This window comes from Phascolarctos cinereus, unplaced genomic scaffold (assembly GCF_003287225.1).
Source record: "Phascolarctos cinereus isolate Bilbo 61053 unplaced genomic scaffold, phaCin_HiC Scaffold_5;HRSCAF=322, whole genome shotgun sequence".
Classification (NCBI taxonomy): domain Eukaryota; kingdom Metazoa; phylum Chordata; class Mammalia; order Diprotodontia; family Phascolarctidae; genus Phascolarctos; species Phascolarctos cinereus.
In genome coordinates, this window is record NW_027555958.1 from 379,470,026 (window position 1) to 379,487,170 (window position 17,145).

The 17,145-nt window shown below is 44.0% G+C and overlaps 1 protein-coding gene across 1 annotated transcript in view; it reads right to left on the bottom strand.

Annotated features, from left to right (window-relative positions):
- Window positions 1-1,604: 1,604 nt before the first annotated feature.
- The window catches only part of PRELP (proline and arginine rich end leucine rich repeat protein), a 29,505-nt gene continuing 13,964 nt past the window's right edge, over window positions 1,605-17,145 (bottom strand). Inside the window, 3 exon segments of the mRNA XM_021002971.2 lie at window positions 1,605-8,250; window positions 15,579-15,905; window positions 15,908-16,569. Coding sequence (XP_020858630.1) covers window positions 8,075-8,250; window positions 15,579-15,905; window positions 15,908-16,553 — 1,149 coding nt within the window. The 5' untranslated portion in view covers window positions 16,554-16,569 and the 3' untranslated portion in view covers window positions 1,605-8,074.

The window sequence follows — 17,145 nt, forward strand, 5'->3', positions numbered from 1 at the left end:
TTCCAGACAAAGGGAATAGCCAGAGAAAGTTCACAGAACTGGGGCTTGCTGGAGGAATCAAAGAGAATCCAGTGTCATTGGACTGAAGAGGTTGTGTAAAAGGAGGAAGGTTTAAAAACACTGGAAGAGTAGGAAGGCAGCAGGTTGTGAAGGCTTTAAAAGCCAAAGAGAGGATTTTATATTTGATCTTGGAGGTAATAGGGGGCCACTGGAGTTTATTGAATGGTGGGGTTTGGGGGAGATAACATGGGCAGATCTGCACTTTGGGAAGAACAGGTTGATAACTGGATGGAGGATGAACTGAAGTGGGTAGACAAGTTAGAGAGAGTCAGCAGCAGGCCATTGCAATAGTCCAAGTGTGATGTAATGAGGGCCTGCACCCAGGGTGATGGCAATGCCTAAGGAAGAAGGAGGTGTATACAAGAGATGTTATAAGGATAGAATCAGGATTGGCAACAGATTGTATATAGGATTATGAAAGAGCAGAGTTGAAGCTGACATCTAGATTGTGAGCCTGAGGGAGTGGGATAATGGTGATTCCTTCAACAGTAAAAGGAAAGTTAAGAAGAGAAAAAGGTTTGGAGAAGGCACTTAACAAACATTGACCAATGTAATATGATAGAAAGAGTGCTAGACTTGGAGTCAGAAAATCTGAGTTCAAATCTCACCTGTGATACTTACTGCTTGAGAAATCCTGAGCAAGACCCAGTTTCTTCTTCTATAAAACAGAGATATAAATTGGCCCCTAATGGTCCATTGACAGACCATCCACTTAATAACTTGTCTTAAAATTTTGTGCTACCTATTTCATAGGATTGTGGGGATGGTGCTTTGTATATTTGAAAACACTGTAGAAATCAGTTATCGATTGAGAGAATCTGAAATAGCGGACTGAAAAGGCAGCAAGAGGGATTCAGGTGAGACATAAAGGAGAACAGTCTCTGAACATTGCATATATGGGGACCAGTGACCAAGACAAGAACATGGAATGATAGAATAACTTAGCAGATAAGAATGTTGGGCTTGGAATTGGGAAGATCTGGTTTCAAATCCTACTTCCAATATTTATTAGCTGTGTGACTATGGGCAACTCATTTTGCTTCTCAGCCACAGTTTCCTCATCTGCAAAATAAGGATGATGATACCTGTAGGACATCACAGATTGTTGGGAGTCTCAAAGGAGAGTGTATATAAGATATTTTGAAAGCTTTAAGATATAAAATGTCACAGGATCATAGATGTAGGGCTAGAGAGGGCTTTGGGGAAAATCTAGTTTCATTCCCTTATTTTACAGATGAGGTAACTGATGCTTTAAGAGGTAAAGTGACTTGTCCAAAGTCACACAGATTGTAATGAAAGAGACAGAATTTGAACCCAAGTCTTCTGGTTCAAATTGAGCATACTTTCTTCTATACTATGGCAAGTGAAAAAAAGCAGACTCAGGACTCCTGTCAGCTGTCACTGTCTTTATTCCTATGACTTCTTTAAGTCCAGGATCTTTGCACCTATTGTCTCTCTGGGAGAGATGAGAGGCAGAATTAGCAACAGGATAAAATCAAGGAGTAAATCTAATGATTTACCAACACCAACAAACTCAGGCAGGATTCCTTTCATACAGTTTTATTTCCACTCATATGGAAAATATGAGAAGGGAAAAGCTCCACAAAGTTAACATGACCAGGAGTGGATACACGTACAATGGTTGAGTACATGCACATGTTATATTTGTATACATACAGCATAGAGGCTTCTGCCTATGAAGATGTGGAGGTGAAAGGCATCCGAGAGAAAGCAATAGGTGTGATTGACTCTAAAGCCAGTGTACCTCTGAGACTGTCCAACTTGCTACTGCCATCGGGAACAAGGGCACCCATTGAGGAGGAAGAGGAGGAGGAGGAGGAAAAGAGGAGGAGAAAGAGTACAGTCCCATGAGGATTATGTTTATGCTCAAATCAATCAGCTCTGATTTGCATGGGACTTGTAGAGATCCCTCCTTCCCTCCCCCTAGGTACCATGGGAGTAGTGCTTACCTGACCACCAAGTGAGAGGAACAGAGATTGAAAGTCATGTGTAAGGGAAGGGCCTTGACCTAGCCATATAAGCATGGCTGCTTATATCCCCAGTAAAATACTGACTTTAAGCAGGAGTCTTACAGGAACTAATTGGAAGCAGAAGAGCAAATTACTTAATCTACTAATTAATTAATAGCCAGGGGAAGAGATCTTCTGTAAAATGGCATCTGGATTCGACAAAGAAGACAGGAGATGGAGACAAAATGAAGAGAAGAAAAGAAGAGAGATACATTGGAAACCTCTTGAAGGCAGGGATTAAGTTTTGAGAATTCTCTTTAACTATCCTATTCCCTCAGGGTTCCGTTCAGTGTCACAAATACAGTGGCTGCTCTTTATGATAAATAGATATTGATTAAAGTATAAACCATTCACAATATTAACTTCCACTTGTTTTCTCTGTGTGTGTGTGTCATAGGTGTGTTTTATATGCACAACTCAATATTGGCATGTTCTCCTTCCCTGTGGTCTATCTCCACCATCACATTTGGGACTTCACAGTACAGACTCACAGCCTCTCTTTCACAACCCATCCCTTCTCCACCTCTGCTTATCCCCACCCTCGTGTTCAGGCTAGGAAGACATGAGTGAGTGTCACCTAGGACAGACTATGGAATGAGGTTAAAGAGAACAGGGCAGGAACATCACTGGGAAATACTTTCAACAAGTTGTACAAACAGCAGCCTGATGCTGAAAGCCTGTAGCTCCCATTACCATATTGCTGGACATTAGGTCTGTACTGTCTCCTGACTATGATGAGAAGCAGTAAAAACCAGGTGCTGGGATACACTCAATTCACTGAAAGTTCAAGCCACAAGCATTTATTAAGTACCTACTATCTGCAGGGTTGAGAATATGACAGGAAAGCACAAAGGCAGGATGAATTAATAAGTATCATTCCTTGATCCCACTTTGGCTAAATCCCTATAGTATCAAGCCCAAAAGAACAATACCAGTTAAAGGAATTGGGGCTGTCCTATGCTGACACCAGGAAGGAGGGCAGAGGTACAACTCAGGAGACCTACTGCTATAGAAGTTTACCCTCCTATCCTGAAAAATATGTGGGTTACCTAAACCAAGGGCTACCAAGAAAATGCCTGAAAGTGGCAAGAGGGAGTGGGGAGGATAGGAAGTATATGATAATAATGAACACTGGACTGGCATCTGGAGAACTGGTTCCTTGTCTTATCACCAACTACCTCGGGCAGGGCATTTCATCTCTTAGTTTCCTCAATGACAAAATGAGGGAAGTGGACAAGGAAATGACCTTTAAAGTGCCTTGTAGTTCTAACATTACATATGGTTCTAGAATTTTCAATCCCCATAATCCTATATTCTATATCACAGATCAAGCCAAAGGAATATTTAAAACCCAGAGGCAAAGTAGATTCTAGAATGGGTAGATATTGCACTAGAAATTATTTAGTCCCACCTTACAATTTTCAGATAAGAAAAATACACTTAGTTTGCACAATTATATCCCAGAGTATCCACATTTCTTGTGTATATCATTATCATTAATGGTCTTTGAAGAATCATGGAGACTAGGAGAGGTGCTATGACTGGAGATGATCAAATGCCCCAATTTTCAAAAAGGTGGAGGAAAAAGGTGGATGTTGAAAACCATAGACCAATAAGTGTGGTGTCCAAGGCCTGGCAAAATTATAGCTCATCTTATTGAATGGATTGGTCTGTCAGCTGAGCCAAGTTTGGATTTACTAAGGACAAATCACGTCATTCTCTCTCTCTCTCTCTCTCTCTCTCTCTCTCTCTCTCTCTCTCTCTCTCTCTCTCTCTCTCTCTCTCTCTCTCTCTCTGACAGGGTTACTAACCAGACTGGAAGATCAGGAGAAGATTGTCATGACAGCAAATCTGGATTTCAGCGAGGCACTTGACAAACGTTCTAATGATATCCTTGTAGACAAGACTGAGAAATACATGGGCTCACTGAAGAACATTTAGGTGAATTTGTAACTGATTGAAAGACCAGACATAAAGAGTATTGATTAATGGATTGATATCAACATGGGATGAAATCTTTTAAGTGGCTTGCTAGAAGGATCTGTCCTTGGTGCTGCTCAGTTCAACAGATTTGTAAGGAGAAAGGCATAGATGGCAAATTTGCTGAGGATGTGAGCAGAGAAGGAAAGCACATGCATTGCATTTTAAAAGGCAGAGACAAAGAGACCTCAAGGCACTGTGATAATAGATCAAATCTAACATGAAATTTGAGTAAAATAGTAAGTCTTACATTTTGGTAAAAAATGAGTTAGACATGACCATGTAGCAGCTCATGTAAAGATTTGGAGATTTAGAGAATGGCAAACTCAGTGAGAGTCGATGATGTAACATGGTAGCCAAAAAAATGAAATGGGACATTGGACTGCATCAAGAGAAGTATCATATCCAGAACAAGGGAGGTGATGGCTCTTACTCTACTCTTTTCTTCATTAAGTCTCACTTGAAATACTGGGTTCTGTTCTGGGTGACAAATTTGAGGAGGTACACTGACAAATTATAATGTGTCCAGAGCAGAGTACCCAGGATGGTTGAAAGACTCTAAATGAAATCATATGAGGAAAGGTTGAAGGAATTATAGATGTTTAGACTGAAGAAGAGAAGATGGTGTGTGGAGAATGGCAACTATTTTCAAATATTTGAAGAACTCTTGGGTAAAAAAGGGATTGGAGTTCTTCTTGGTCCTAGAGGGGAAAACTAGGGTCCCATGGATATCACAAGGAGGCAAAACAGCTCAATATAAAGAGAAATGTTTAGGCAATTAGAGTGATCTGAAAAGAGAATGAGTACTCAGTTCTCTGTTGACAGATGTATTCAAGCAAAAGGCAGGTGAACATGGGATCCTAAAGAGGGAATTCATCTTTCAGTAAGGTGTACCACTGCAATAAAAAAGAAAAGGCAGTTGAAGTGTAGGACAAGGAAATGAGTAGCTCCTGACAGTAGCCCTAACTAGCTTCTTTTCCACTTTGAGGCTGCCTGCAGGATTAGTATTCCTAAAATGAATAGCTTTAGTACTATGTCTATAAAATGAATAGCTACACAGTAGGTTTAGTTGGCAGGAGGGAGAGGAAGAGCATCAGGTGGGATCTGTGTTGGAGAATAGTATGACTTGAAGATGAAGGGCTGGTCTGATGTTTCTGGATAGTTTGCTATATGTGTTTGTGATTTATTTCCTCAAGGAGTCTTGTGCACCAGGATGTTATTCAAGATGCTTGAAGGATAAAGTTGAGAGATAATGTTTTTTATAAGATCAATGACAGATGTATTCTTAACAACACCTTCTTTAGGTGCTCCTACATCAGAGCATATGGAATCTTGACTCAGTGGTTGGATTGGAGGACCTTTCAGATCCTCTTCAAGTCATGGATTTTATTAAAAACAAAGCCTAGAGAGTTGAAATGACTTACTCAAGGAATTTGGAATGGTAATTCTGCCACAGCCACTACCTATGAGATCTTTTAGTGGAAAGGAAGTCTTTGAGGAGATTAAAAATGCAATCTTCCCCTTATCAAATGGAGGAGAAAGAATGGGGGGAAAAATAACTCTGAGTGAGCTATGCCATATATATGGGAAGAAGAGAGAGCTGATGGTATTTGGTCTTGGGAGATTAAAAATATTCTAGAGTAGAAATGATTTCTCCAAGTGTGCATGATACACCGTTGAAAGGAGATGGTGGGGGGGGGAAGTTGGAGAAAAGGAGGGAGCCACACACAGAATAACCTAAACCCACTTGAAGTAAGGTGACAAGGGGAAAATAGTTTTGTACTAAAAGAGGTTGAGCAAGGTCAAATAATTAAACAAAAACCTAGGAGAGATAGTAACAACCAAGACAGAAGAATCTTCTCCAAAGGAAGGAAGACTGAGGCACTCTTGTCAGTACCCCAGGTATACCTTGGAGACCAGCCAAGGGCTTTAGCCTGGGGGCCAGGCAAGAAGAAAGGAAAGAAAGTGGGAGGGAGAGGCCCATAAAGTGGAACATGGTTATTAGGCAAGGGAAGAGGGAATAAATTATTGAGAAGGGGAATGGAAGCTTAGGACCTATCCCATTGAAAAATCAGTCATAAAAGGGGAAAGATGAGATTTTTAGTTTCCTCCAAGTCCCAACTGGATTTTTATAATGGGTTCTCAAAATAGATCCTTAAATAGATCAGAAAAAAAAGTAGATCCCAAACTGGAGCTCTCAGATCCCCAGCTTGTGTTACAAGATCAATGCTAGTAAAACAGAATCTATGCTAACCAGGTATCTCTGACCTGGAAGCCTCTGCCAGAACCTGACTCTAATGCTAGACGTCATTTCTCTGTGATCAACTCTGACCACTTGTCACAATCATAAGCAGGACCAGCCAATGCTCACAGACACCTATGGCCTTCCAAAATGTGGGTATGGTAGGAGGCTGTGATATGTATCCTCCTTTGTCACTTTGAAGTCAGAAGCAAGTCCCAGGCCAGGACCATTTAAAAAAAAAAAGACATCATCAGCTTTTGTACTAACTGACCATGACAAAGAACAAGAGACCAAGAAGTACCAAGTCAAGAATGGAACTCACAACACTGACCTCCACTGACCACTAGGTGTCACTAATGTGTCTCCTCTTAGACATGGAGGTGCATTTCCACATGATGGAAGAGGCTCCTGGGAGATAGCCAGTTGTCCCTCCCCTTCTCCCTACTTTCTCTGCTACACTCTGAGTAGTAGAAATATTGGGTAGGTGGTGGCAGTCTCCAGCTGCTAATTTGGCTAATTCAGAGCCACATAGACAGATACCAGATGATGAAGCTGGCATTGGTGAACGACCAAGCCCAATAATGTGAGAATCGAGTGCCTTGAAGGCATTAGACATCTCACTGTGGGTGGTCAAAGGAGATTTGAAGGCTCTGCTTTTCTACAAATCCCATTTCTATTCCTGTGTTCTGCCTCACCCAACCCTACCAACCCATTCCATGTAGATCCCTCATAATTCCCTCCTCCCACCTTCCCCTCTACTCACTGCTCTTTCTCTGTTCCTACACTTTCTCAACACCCTTGAAGATGTGAGAGGATATGCATAGGGGAGGAGGGGGGAGCTTCTAGCCTGCAGTTCTCAAAAAGTGCAAACAGATCTTCAGCTGGCATCATCACGAGACTACCTATCCATTTCAAAAGCTAACCAGGAAGGTATGAGGTTGCCTGATCCTGGCTCTTGCTAGAATACCAGATCTACTTCTCTCTAAGAGTTCTTGGCCATTCCCTTATACGCTTTCTGTTAAACAAGAAGCTATGACAATGGGATAAATGTCTTTCCATTCGGGGCTTGATGTCGATGGGGAATGGGAGAGGAAACAGCTGTGGCTATAGAAACCCTGCATAATTCTGGGAGAAGGAAGCAGTAGAAGAGATGATATGATGAAGATTTCTTCTCTCTCCTGGGCTAGAGCTGCACAATGGGCAGTTACAAAAGGTGTTTTCTAGACCTGGTTGGGAAGACATATCTCCTCTCCTAGGTCAAAGTCTTCTAGGCCTGTTTGGGAAGAGACACTATCTCTCCTAGGTCAAGGTCAATAATCTAGATGACATTTCATGGGCCAGACCATTATTGGGATGATGAGGTGTGGATGAGAGTGAAGGTGGAGGAAAGAAAGGATGTTGGGTAAAGCACAAATAATTTGACACTTCCAGGTGGGTGAAGGGGCTCCTAAATAAGGAGACTATATATGGCAAGAAGTTTGGGGTTGGTGTTTATATGTAGGAGAGACAGTTCTTTTAACCTGGTGGGTTGACAGTAAGTTCTTAGACTTCATACTCCCACATGAGGGAAGGGAAGTGCAATAAGGGATGGGGAACTGTCCTCCTCCTTTCCTTAGGGAGCCCTATATGGGTGGAGAAAGGAAAAGCCCAAAGAGGGTAGAAAAGGCAATGGAGCATGTCAGGAAGTGGGCACATGGGCCACCCCCTGACTGAGAGGTGTTCAAGTCTCTTCAGAGAAGTCCGGTTGGCATCAAGGTGGGAGTTAGATGATCACAGACTGCAGGAGCCGGAAACACATCATCAGGTCCAGTGGGATAGGTGGCTTCAGCTGGTTCCCATCGAGCCGCAGGTAGCGGAGGTGCGGCACGTTTTCCAAGTCTGAGGAGAATTCATGGAATGCAACCAGGTTGTTGGGGCAGATTTGGGTCCCATTGATTTCTATGAAGAGAGAAAAAGAGAGGAGAAGAGGATAAGGCAAGGGAAGAAAGTAGTAGACATGGGTTGGGACTGAAATGGGGAAGACATTCCAGGAGAGAAACAATTGGAATCAGGATTTCTGGGTGACTTGAAGGTGGGGGTGGGGGTCTTATGTTTCCTGGGTAGCTTTCCTTGTACAGTTGTGTTTGTGGTCCCTATTCTTCATGTCCCTGGTGAAGTATCATGAATGTGCTATATGCTGCCCGACAGCTAAAGTTAGGAAATGGTGACTATTACATTGTTCTCTCTGACCCTGGGTGGCAAGGGGAAATAGGCTAAGAATAGCTTCTCCTCCATACGCTGCAGGGTTCTGTACCCTAGTTCCCCTGGCACATATTTTTAACAGCCTGCGATGTCTGGTTTCTCTTCCTTATACACCATTGAATGTTCACCTCCTCCCAGCTCCCCTCTGCTCAATAAATCTGCACCTGGTCTAAGTCTGATTGGAAATGGTTGTGAATCCGGAGATACCATCTCTTTTCACCATCCTAACTTCTGGCTAGAGAATATTAGGTCTAGACATTCTGAATGTAAACACCTTGCTGCTAATGATTTGCTTTATTTCACTGATTTAATCTAGACTAGAGATAGCTAAATATAACAGGAAGAAAAGGTTCTAGTTCTGACAACCATTTGTTAGCAGGGTGACCTTGCCAAGTTACTTCTGCCTACTCCTGTCTATTCAGAACTTATTTCCTCTTCCATTCATTCACCTGCATGAATATTATGCCTGTGCATCAGACCCATCAAGTTATCTGGAGGGGGGTGCGTGATAATTAAGATCCCGTTTAACTCCTTCTACAGATCTCTTTCAGCACTGCTATACTGATAGAATAAGCAGGTATTTCCTTTGCTGTTAACAACTGCAACTCTGGGAGTCACTGCTACTGCCTCTAGTCACCAGTGAGACCTTTTATGGACACTCTTCATACAGAGAAGTTTATATCTTATCCTAGAGGCAGTAAGTGGCCATTTCAGCTTCCTAATCATAGCAGTGACGTGGTCAGATCTGTGCTTTAGGAGCATTAATTTTGTAGCTGTGTGGAGGATTGATTAGAAGGGGAGAGATGGAATGTAAGGAGATCAGTTAAGAGGCTATTGCAATAGTCCAGACAAGAGGTGATACAGTACTGATTCTTAGGAATCATTAATGACATGAGAAACAGTCTTCTGTCTCAATATGTGCTCACAATGTATCTGCAGCACCCTGCTTCTTGTGAGGTTTTCCAAATATAAACAAGCATTAAAGCATTTCACATACAGAATGTGTGCTGAGTAAATATACTGCATTTGGAGGAGGAGGGGAGAGCAATAATAATTATAGAGCTGAGGAAAGGGGGTAGCACCTAAGCTGTGCTTTGAAGGAAGCTAGGGATTGCTAGCAATGGATAGAGGGTCAGGCTTGGAGTCAGGAAGATCTGAGTTCCAATCTGTCCTCAGATTCTTACTAGCTGTGTGACCCTGGGCAAATCATTTGACCCTATTTGCCTCAGTTTCCTCATCAGTAAAATGGCAAAGGAAGGAAATGGCAAACCTCTCTAGTGTCTTTGCCAAGAAAACCCCAAATGGGGTGGTGAAGAGAAGGACTGAACAACAGTAAAAAGGGATTTTCTGTCCAAGGCAGTCTTCTCAAATTGCTGCTCTATCAATACAACCTCTTCCAATTTCCCAATGATGAATATCACCAGTGCCAGTTCTAATGGAAGAACATGGATCCAAGTCTATCAGATCAGATGACAATGCCCAGACAAAGTCAATACCTCTGCCCCACTGTCCCAGGAATGTAAGTGGAGATAACAGTCAGAGGCTTGGCTGCAATGGAATCATTGCTGAACGCAAGTGTGGGAGGGTCTGTGAGTGTAACCTGTACAGATTGTGAACACAGACTATAATCCCATCAGCTATCACCTATCTGTTACAATTGTTCCCCCAAGTTTTTCATTGTTGAGTCTCCACTAAAATATTGGGGGGGGGCAGACTTTGTGGAGTGCTTATGTTACCACCAAGGTATTATGCCTTCTGATACAGGCACACTAGAGAAGGGGGAATGGAATAAGCATTTATTAAGCACCTCCTATGTGCTAGGTACTGTGCTAAGTGCTTTACAAACATTATCTCATTTGATCCCCACAATAGCCCTGAGATAGGTGCTATTATTATCTCCATTTTATAGATGAGGAAACTGAGGCAGACAGAGGTTAAGTGACTTGCACAGGATCACATAGTTAACTCCGGGCTCAGCACTCTATTCACTGCACCACCCAGCTGCCACAAGACTAAGTAAACGCTATCATGGCTATAGCTATAGCTGACTTTATGACACAATCATCTTCATCAATCCTTTGGTATTCTCTGGGCCGTAGACTTTAGGCAGCTTAGAATATAATCCAGTGGCTGGACTTTCTTGAGGGACGCAGCACAGGGGGACACAAGTATAAACACATAAGGAAAGCCACCTGGGAAAGAGAAGGGCCTCCCGATTTGGCCAAGAAGTTGTTTCATCTGCTCTCCTGGCTCTGATTCTCTTCGCTCTGTGATTGTATTATAATGGGCCAGCTTGAATAGCTGCACTGAGACTCTTTCTGTCCTGGTGTTCACATGCTGCCTCAAGACAACCTCGGATTAGGAGAGGGTCTTCATGCCCTCAGCAGGGCTGAGCTGTTGCTTTCAATTCAGTTCAACAAACATTAATGGAACACCTACCACATGGGAGACACCATACTAGTCGTGTTGGGGGTACAAAGACAGAAACAAAATTGCCCCTGCTGTCAAGCTGCTTGCATTTTATGAAGAGGAAAGCAACATGTGATGCAATAAGAAAGCAACATGTAACACAAAAGTATTGTACAAAATGTATATAGTAAATTCAATGCATTTGGAGGAGGATGACGGGGAGAGCAGTAATAAGTAGGGAGAAGAGGAAAGGCTTCCTGTAGGGATTCTATGAAACTGAAGTAAGGAGGGAGGGCATTGCAGGCATGGGGCACAACCTATGCAAAGACACAGAAGTGGGAGATGGAATGTGTTTGTGAGGGACAGCAAGTTAAGCCAGTTTGGCCAAAAGATAGAGTGCATGAGGAGAAGTAAGTGAGATCAGTTTAGAAAGATAGGTTGGAGCCATATTGACTTTAAATATAAACTCCTCATATAGAGAAGTATATCTTACCTTAGAGGCAGTAAGTGGGCACTAAGCTTTCTAGTCATGGGAGTGACATGATCAGATCTGTACTTTAGGAGTATTAATTTTGTAGCTATGTGGAGGACGGGATGGGAAAGGGGAAGATTGAAGACAGGGGATCAGTTAAGAGGCTATTGCAATAGTCTGGACAAGAGATGATGAGGTCTGAACTAGGGTGGGGACCATGATCAAATAAGATAATATTTGTAGAAAACAACCACCACAAAAATGCTAAGCATGCTGCCTGGCAAATACTAGGCACTACATAAATGCTTATTGCCGTCCCCTTTCCCTTCTCCATTCTAGTTCCAGTCAAACTGACCTAAATGTTTTTCCCCATGCACAATATTCCAGGCCCCATCTCAGCACCTTTATACAGACTATGCCCTGGGGCATGGAATGCTCTCTACCCACGTGCTTCCGGGAACCTCTACCTTCCATCCAAGTCATTTTGCGGCTTCCTATGTGAAGCCTCTCTTGATTCTCCAAGTTGCTAGTATACTCCCATTACTTTGTATTAACTTCATATAGGCAGCATGGGTGGATTGACCCACGAGGTTTTATGAGGGCTAGTTTTCAAAGCAGAGGCAGATGTGCCTTGCCTCATTCCAGTCCTGGAACCATTCTCTGGTTTCAGTTTAAGCAACCATGTAGAAACTTTGGTAAGCCTACTTGTGGTCATAAATGACTAAGTTGCTGGTACTGTGTGAAGATGAAAAGTCTGCTAATTGGCTGTGGAGCCAGCAGAGCAGATAACACAGAAGGGGCTCAGACAGAACTGAGGGTGCACATAAAAGGTATAAACCACTGATCCACCAGTCTCTTTTTTTCTTGGTGGCTTGGCACAAGGAGAACTGTTTTGAGCTGGTGGGTGAGGGGAAGAGGGAATGACCTATCTTCCACATAGCTCTGATGCATCTGTGAACACATACTGCCTCAATTTCTTTTGTGATTGTTATTTCCTGATCTTAGGAGAATGAGTATTCTGAGATGGCAGTGACTGGGTGACCTGGTGAGTTTGAAAGACCCAGAGGTGCTGTGAAAGGTCCCACTGGTGACTAGAGGCAGTAGCAGTGGCTACCAGAGTTGTAGTTGTTGACAACAAAGAAAACACCTGCAGGCAGGTAGTAAGAAGTGGCAGCTTCAGGAACTATGCTTCCTTGAAATGACAGAAATGCTGGCTATGGACTTGAGAAAGGTATTGATCCTCAAAGCCTAATTACATCAAAGGGGAACTTCATAAGAACACCACAAATTGAGGAAAAAAAAGGCCTTCCAGTGCCAGCACTTATGAAGTGCTACTTTGCCACCTGTGTTCCCTTCACATGGACTTCACTACCCGTGTACGTAAGTTTGAGCCCACTCTTCCAGGTACCTTGTGAGTTCGAGGAGACACAAGTAACTTATAGGAGAATGTGTTTGCACCAATTCTTCTTTCTATTGTTGTTGTTTGGTTGTTTTGAGTCATATCTGACTCTCCATGACCTCATTTGGGGTTTTCTTGGCAAAAACACTGGATTGGTTTGCCATTTCCTTCTCCAGCTCATTTTATAGATGAGGAACTGAGGCAAACAGGGCTAAATGACTTGTGCAGGATCACAGAGCTAGTAAGTGTCTGAGGCCAGATTTGAACTCAGAAAGCTGAGTTTTCCTGACTTCACTATATCCATTGTGCCGCCTAACTGTCCCTTTCTTGCTATACCTTCCCTATAAATCCCTTTTCCAAAAGTTAATAGAGTTCAATTAACAGATTGACAATGGAGACCACACTGGTGGGGGCTCAAAAGCTTCAGTGTTTGAAGACACAACGCCTCAGAGCTACCCCTAGGATGCTGAGAGAAGTGATCTGGAGACTGTGACTATTAGTATTCTGTTGGGGATGTGACCCCAGAGAGGATACTGAATACGTACTTCATATTTATTATATGTGTGTGTGCTATTGTCTCTCAATGGAATGTAAGTTCCTTGAGGACAGGGACTTTTTAATTTTTGTCTTTATATCCACGGTGACTAGCACAAAGTAGTCACTTTGTTGTTTTTTTTTCTTTTGATGTAACCCCACAATCAGAAACAATACTCAGGTGCCCCCCTATAGGGCATGGGAAAGAAGTAGCCACCCATGCAGAGCTCCTGAATGGGAAGGATTGCTCTCTTTACCCTGGGTCATCCTTGGAGAGGCAGTTGTTGTTTAGTGAGGCATCTACAGTTGGAAGACTTTGGTCTCAAACTCCAGTCTGGCCAATTACTACCTGTCACCTTGGTCAAGTCATGTTAACTCCTCTGAACCTCAGTTACCTCCACAGTAAAGCAGGGATTGTAGCTTTTGAGCTATCGAGATCACCAGGATGTTATAAGGTAACACTGTGAATCTTAAAACAACCACATAAATGAGAGCCACCTTTGGACTACTGGTACGGACTGGTGTAGACTCTGGAAGACCATCTGGGCCAACCTGCACCTGAACAAGAGTCCCTACAGCTAACAGCACTAAGTGATGGTTCAGCCACAATAGGAGAGAGCTCACTGTCTCCCAAAGGGAGCAGCTCTAATTGTTAACAAGATTTTTCTTGACATCCAGCCTAAATTTACTTCTTTGTAGCTTCTACCCACATTGCTCCTAGTTCTGCCCTCTGCACCAAGCAAAGCAAGTAGAATCCATCTTCCTCATGACAGCCCTGCCCACACTTGAAGACAGCTATTCTCCCCAGATCAAATCTTTTTATCTCCAAGGTTAAACGTTCTTAGTTTCTCCAACCAATTTTTTTTCTTTTTTTAGGCAATTGGGGTTAAGTGACTTGCCCAGGGTCACACAGCTAGTAAGTGTCAAGTGTTTGGTCTGAGGTCAGTTTTGAACTCAGATCCTCCTGACTTCAGGGCTGGTGCTCTAGCCGCTGAGCCACCTAGCTGTCCCAAAGGTTCACTGGTTAAGCCCAAGCTGACATCTTTTTTTTGGGGGGGCAATTGGGGTTAAGTGACTTGCCCAGGGTCACATAGCTAGTAATTGTCAAGTGTTTGGTCTGAGGTCAGTTTTGAACTCAGGTCCTTCTGACTTCAGGGCCGGTGCTCTATCCACTGTGCCACCTCGCTGTCGCTCCAATCAAATTTCATATGACATGATCTCAAAGCCCTTTACCATCCTGATTGCCTCTATTGGACATTCTCCATCTTATCAATGTACTTTCTAAAATGTGGTGACCAGCCTGAACATAATAGTTTGACTAAGACAGGACTATCACCTCCCTAGTCTTGAACACTGTGTCTCTCTTAATGCCATCTAAGATCACACTAATATTTTCGGCTTCCATATCACATTGCTGATTCATATGGAGTTTGCAGTCCAATAAAACCCCTAGCTCTTTCTCAGTCAAACTGCTGGCTCTCATCCTCCATTTTGTACTTATAAAGTAAATCTCTCTCTCTCTCTCTCTCTCTTTCTCTCTCTCTCTCTCCCTCTCTCTCTCTCTCTCTCTCTCTCTCTCTCTCTCTCTCTCTCTCTCTCTTCTCTCTCTCCCCTCCCTCCCTCCCTCCCTCCCTCCCTCTCTCTCTCTCTCTCTCTCTCTCTCTCTCTCTCTCTCTCTCTCTCCTCCCTCCCTCCCTCCCTCCCTCCCTCTCTCTCTCTCTCTCTCTCTCTCTCTCTCTCTCTCTCTCTCTCTCTCTCCTCTCCTCCTCCTCCTCCCTTTCTCTTCTCTTTCTCTTTGTCTCTCTACTTCTCTCCTTTCCTCTTTTCTCCTCTTCTCTCTCTCTTTCTTTTCTCTTCTCTGTCTCTGTGTGTCTCTCTGCCTATTTATTTTTGGCTCTCTCTGTCTCTCTGATCATCTCTGTGTGTGTGTCTCTCTCTCTTTCTCTCTCTGTCTTTCTCTGTCTCTCCCTTTCTTTATATTTTGCCCAGAGCCTAGTTCAATGCTTGGCATATTGTAAATAAATTCTTGTCGCCTACCTGCCTTAGTACAGTGCCGGGCACATATAGGGTCTTACTAAGTTATTGTTGCCTGCCTCAGCACAGTGCCTGGAACATTGCAGGCCCTTACTAATTGCTTGTTGTTTGACTCCTCATCCTGTCCCCCCTCCACCATTGCTCACGCCCATTCCCCTCACACCATCCATCACTCACTCTGAATCTCATTGTTGTTGAGGTACAGGTGTTCCAGCCGGTTGTTGATGGCCGGCACGTTGCTGAGCTTGTTGTGAGACAGGTGGAGGACCAACAGGTTGGAGATGTTGAAGGAGTTCTTGGGGAGCCCCTTGTCAGACAGCTGGTTGTAGTTGAGCCGGATGAAAGCGAGGTTGGGGAAGCCCTTGAAGTAGCCGTTGGGGATGTTCTCGATGTTGTTGCTGTCCAGGAAGAGCTGGTGGATGGCTGTGGGGACCTTGGGGGGCATCTTCCTCAGGATGTTGTGAGCCAGGTTGAGCTGCATGAGGTTCTTGAGGCCCTGGAAGTGTCGGGCTTGAAGACCCCGTCGCTGAGCTTGTTGTGGTGCAGATCCAAGAGCACCAGGTTCTCCAGCTTGCTAAAGGCACCAGGAGGGATTTTGTTGATCTGGTTCTGGCTCAGCCTCAGCTGCTCCAGGTTGCGGGGAAGGGCCATGGGGACCTCCTGGAGCTGGTTCTTTTCCATGTAGAGAAAGACCAAACTCTCCAGCTTCTCCAACACCTTCTGGTCTATCTTGCGGATACGGTTGTTGTCAAGGTTGACCCATCTTAGGCCAGTGGCATTCCTGAAGGACTCTATGGGAAGGTCTGTGATGAAATTGTTCTGAAGGTAGAGATAGTGAATTCGGGACGGGATGACTGGTACCTTTCGCAAATTGCGGCTGTCACAGTACAGGGCTGACGGGAAGTCTGGGGGGCAGTAGCATTCTCTAGGGCAGTCAGGAAAGATTGATGGGGGTCCTGGGGGGAGGGGAGGAGGCAGGTCTGTGGGTTCAGAGGGCTCTTCAAGGACAGGTCTGTATGGAGGAGGGACTCTGGGTGTAGGCTTGGGTTTAGGCCCAGGTCTAGGTCGCCTTTTGGGGGGCCTGTTTTGGCTATGGGCTCCCAAGAACAAGATGAAGAAGAGAAGGAGGGCCCAGTAGAGAGAGGGCTTCATGGTCCAGGGTGTTCACCTGCAGTAGGGAGATACAGGAGGATCATTAGAGTATAAAATAGACTAAGGCAGCTTTTTTTTTTTTTGGCAATTGGGGTTAAGTGACTTGCCCAGAGTCACACAGCTAGTGTCAAGTGTTTGGTCTGAGGCCAGATTTGAACTCAGGTCCTCCTGACTTCAGGGCCAGTGCTCTATCCACTGTGCCACCTAGCTGCCCGAAGACTAAGGCAGCTTGACAAAAAAAAATGGTCAACTCTGCAAGAGTTCCCCAAAAGACAACAGAAGAGGATTCATCTCATATAGGAACCCTGGTGAAGGGCAGAGAGAGGGGTGGGTGGGGAGCCTGTATTTTCTCTGTTTTCTCCAGAAAAGTAGGGATACTCTGCACAGTGGCCTTGGCCTCCTGGGAACATGACTGAGTCACTCTGAGGAGGTCAGTGACTAGCTCATTAGGAATCAGGAGTCTCCACTCTGCTCCAAGATTGCAAAAATGCCATCTAACCTTTCATTTGCCCATCTGTGCTAGAGGGAAATTGTCTCTCCCTCCCAACCCCAGTAAGAAAAGGGTGGTGGCGCAGTGTGAATCACCAGGTAT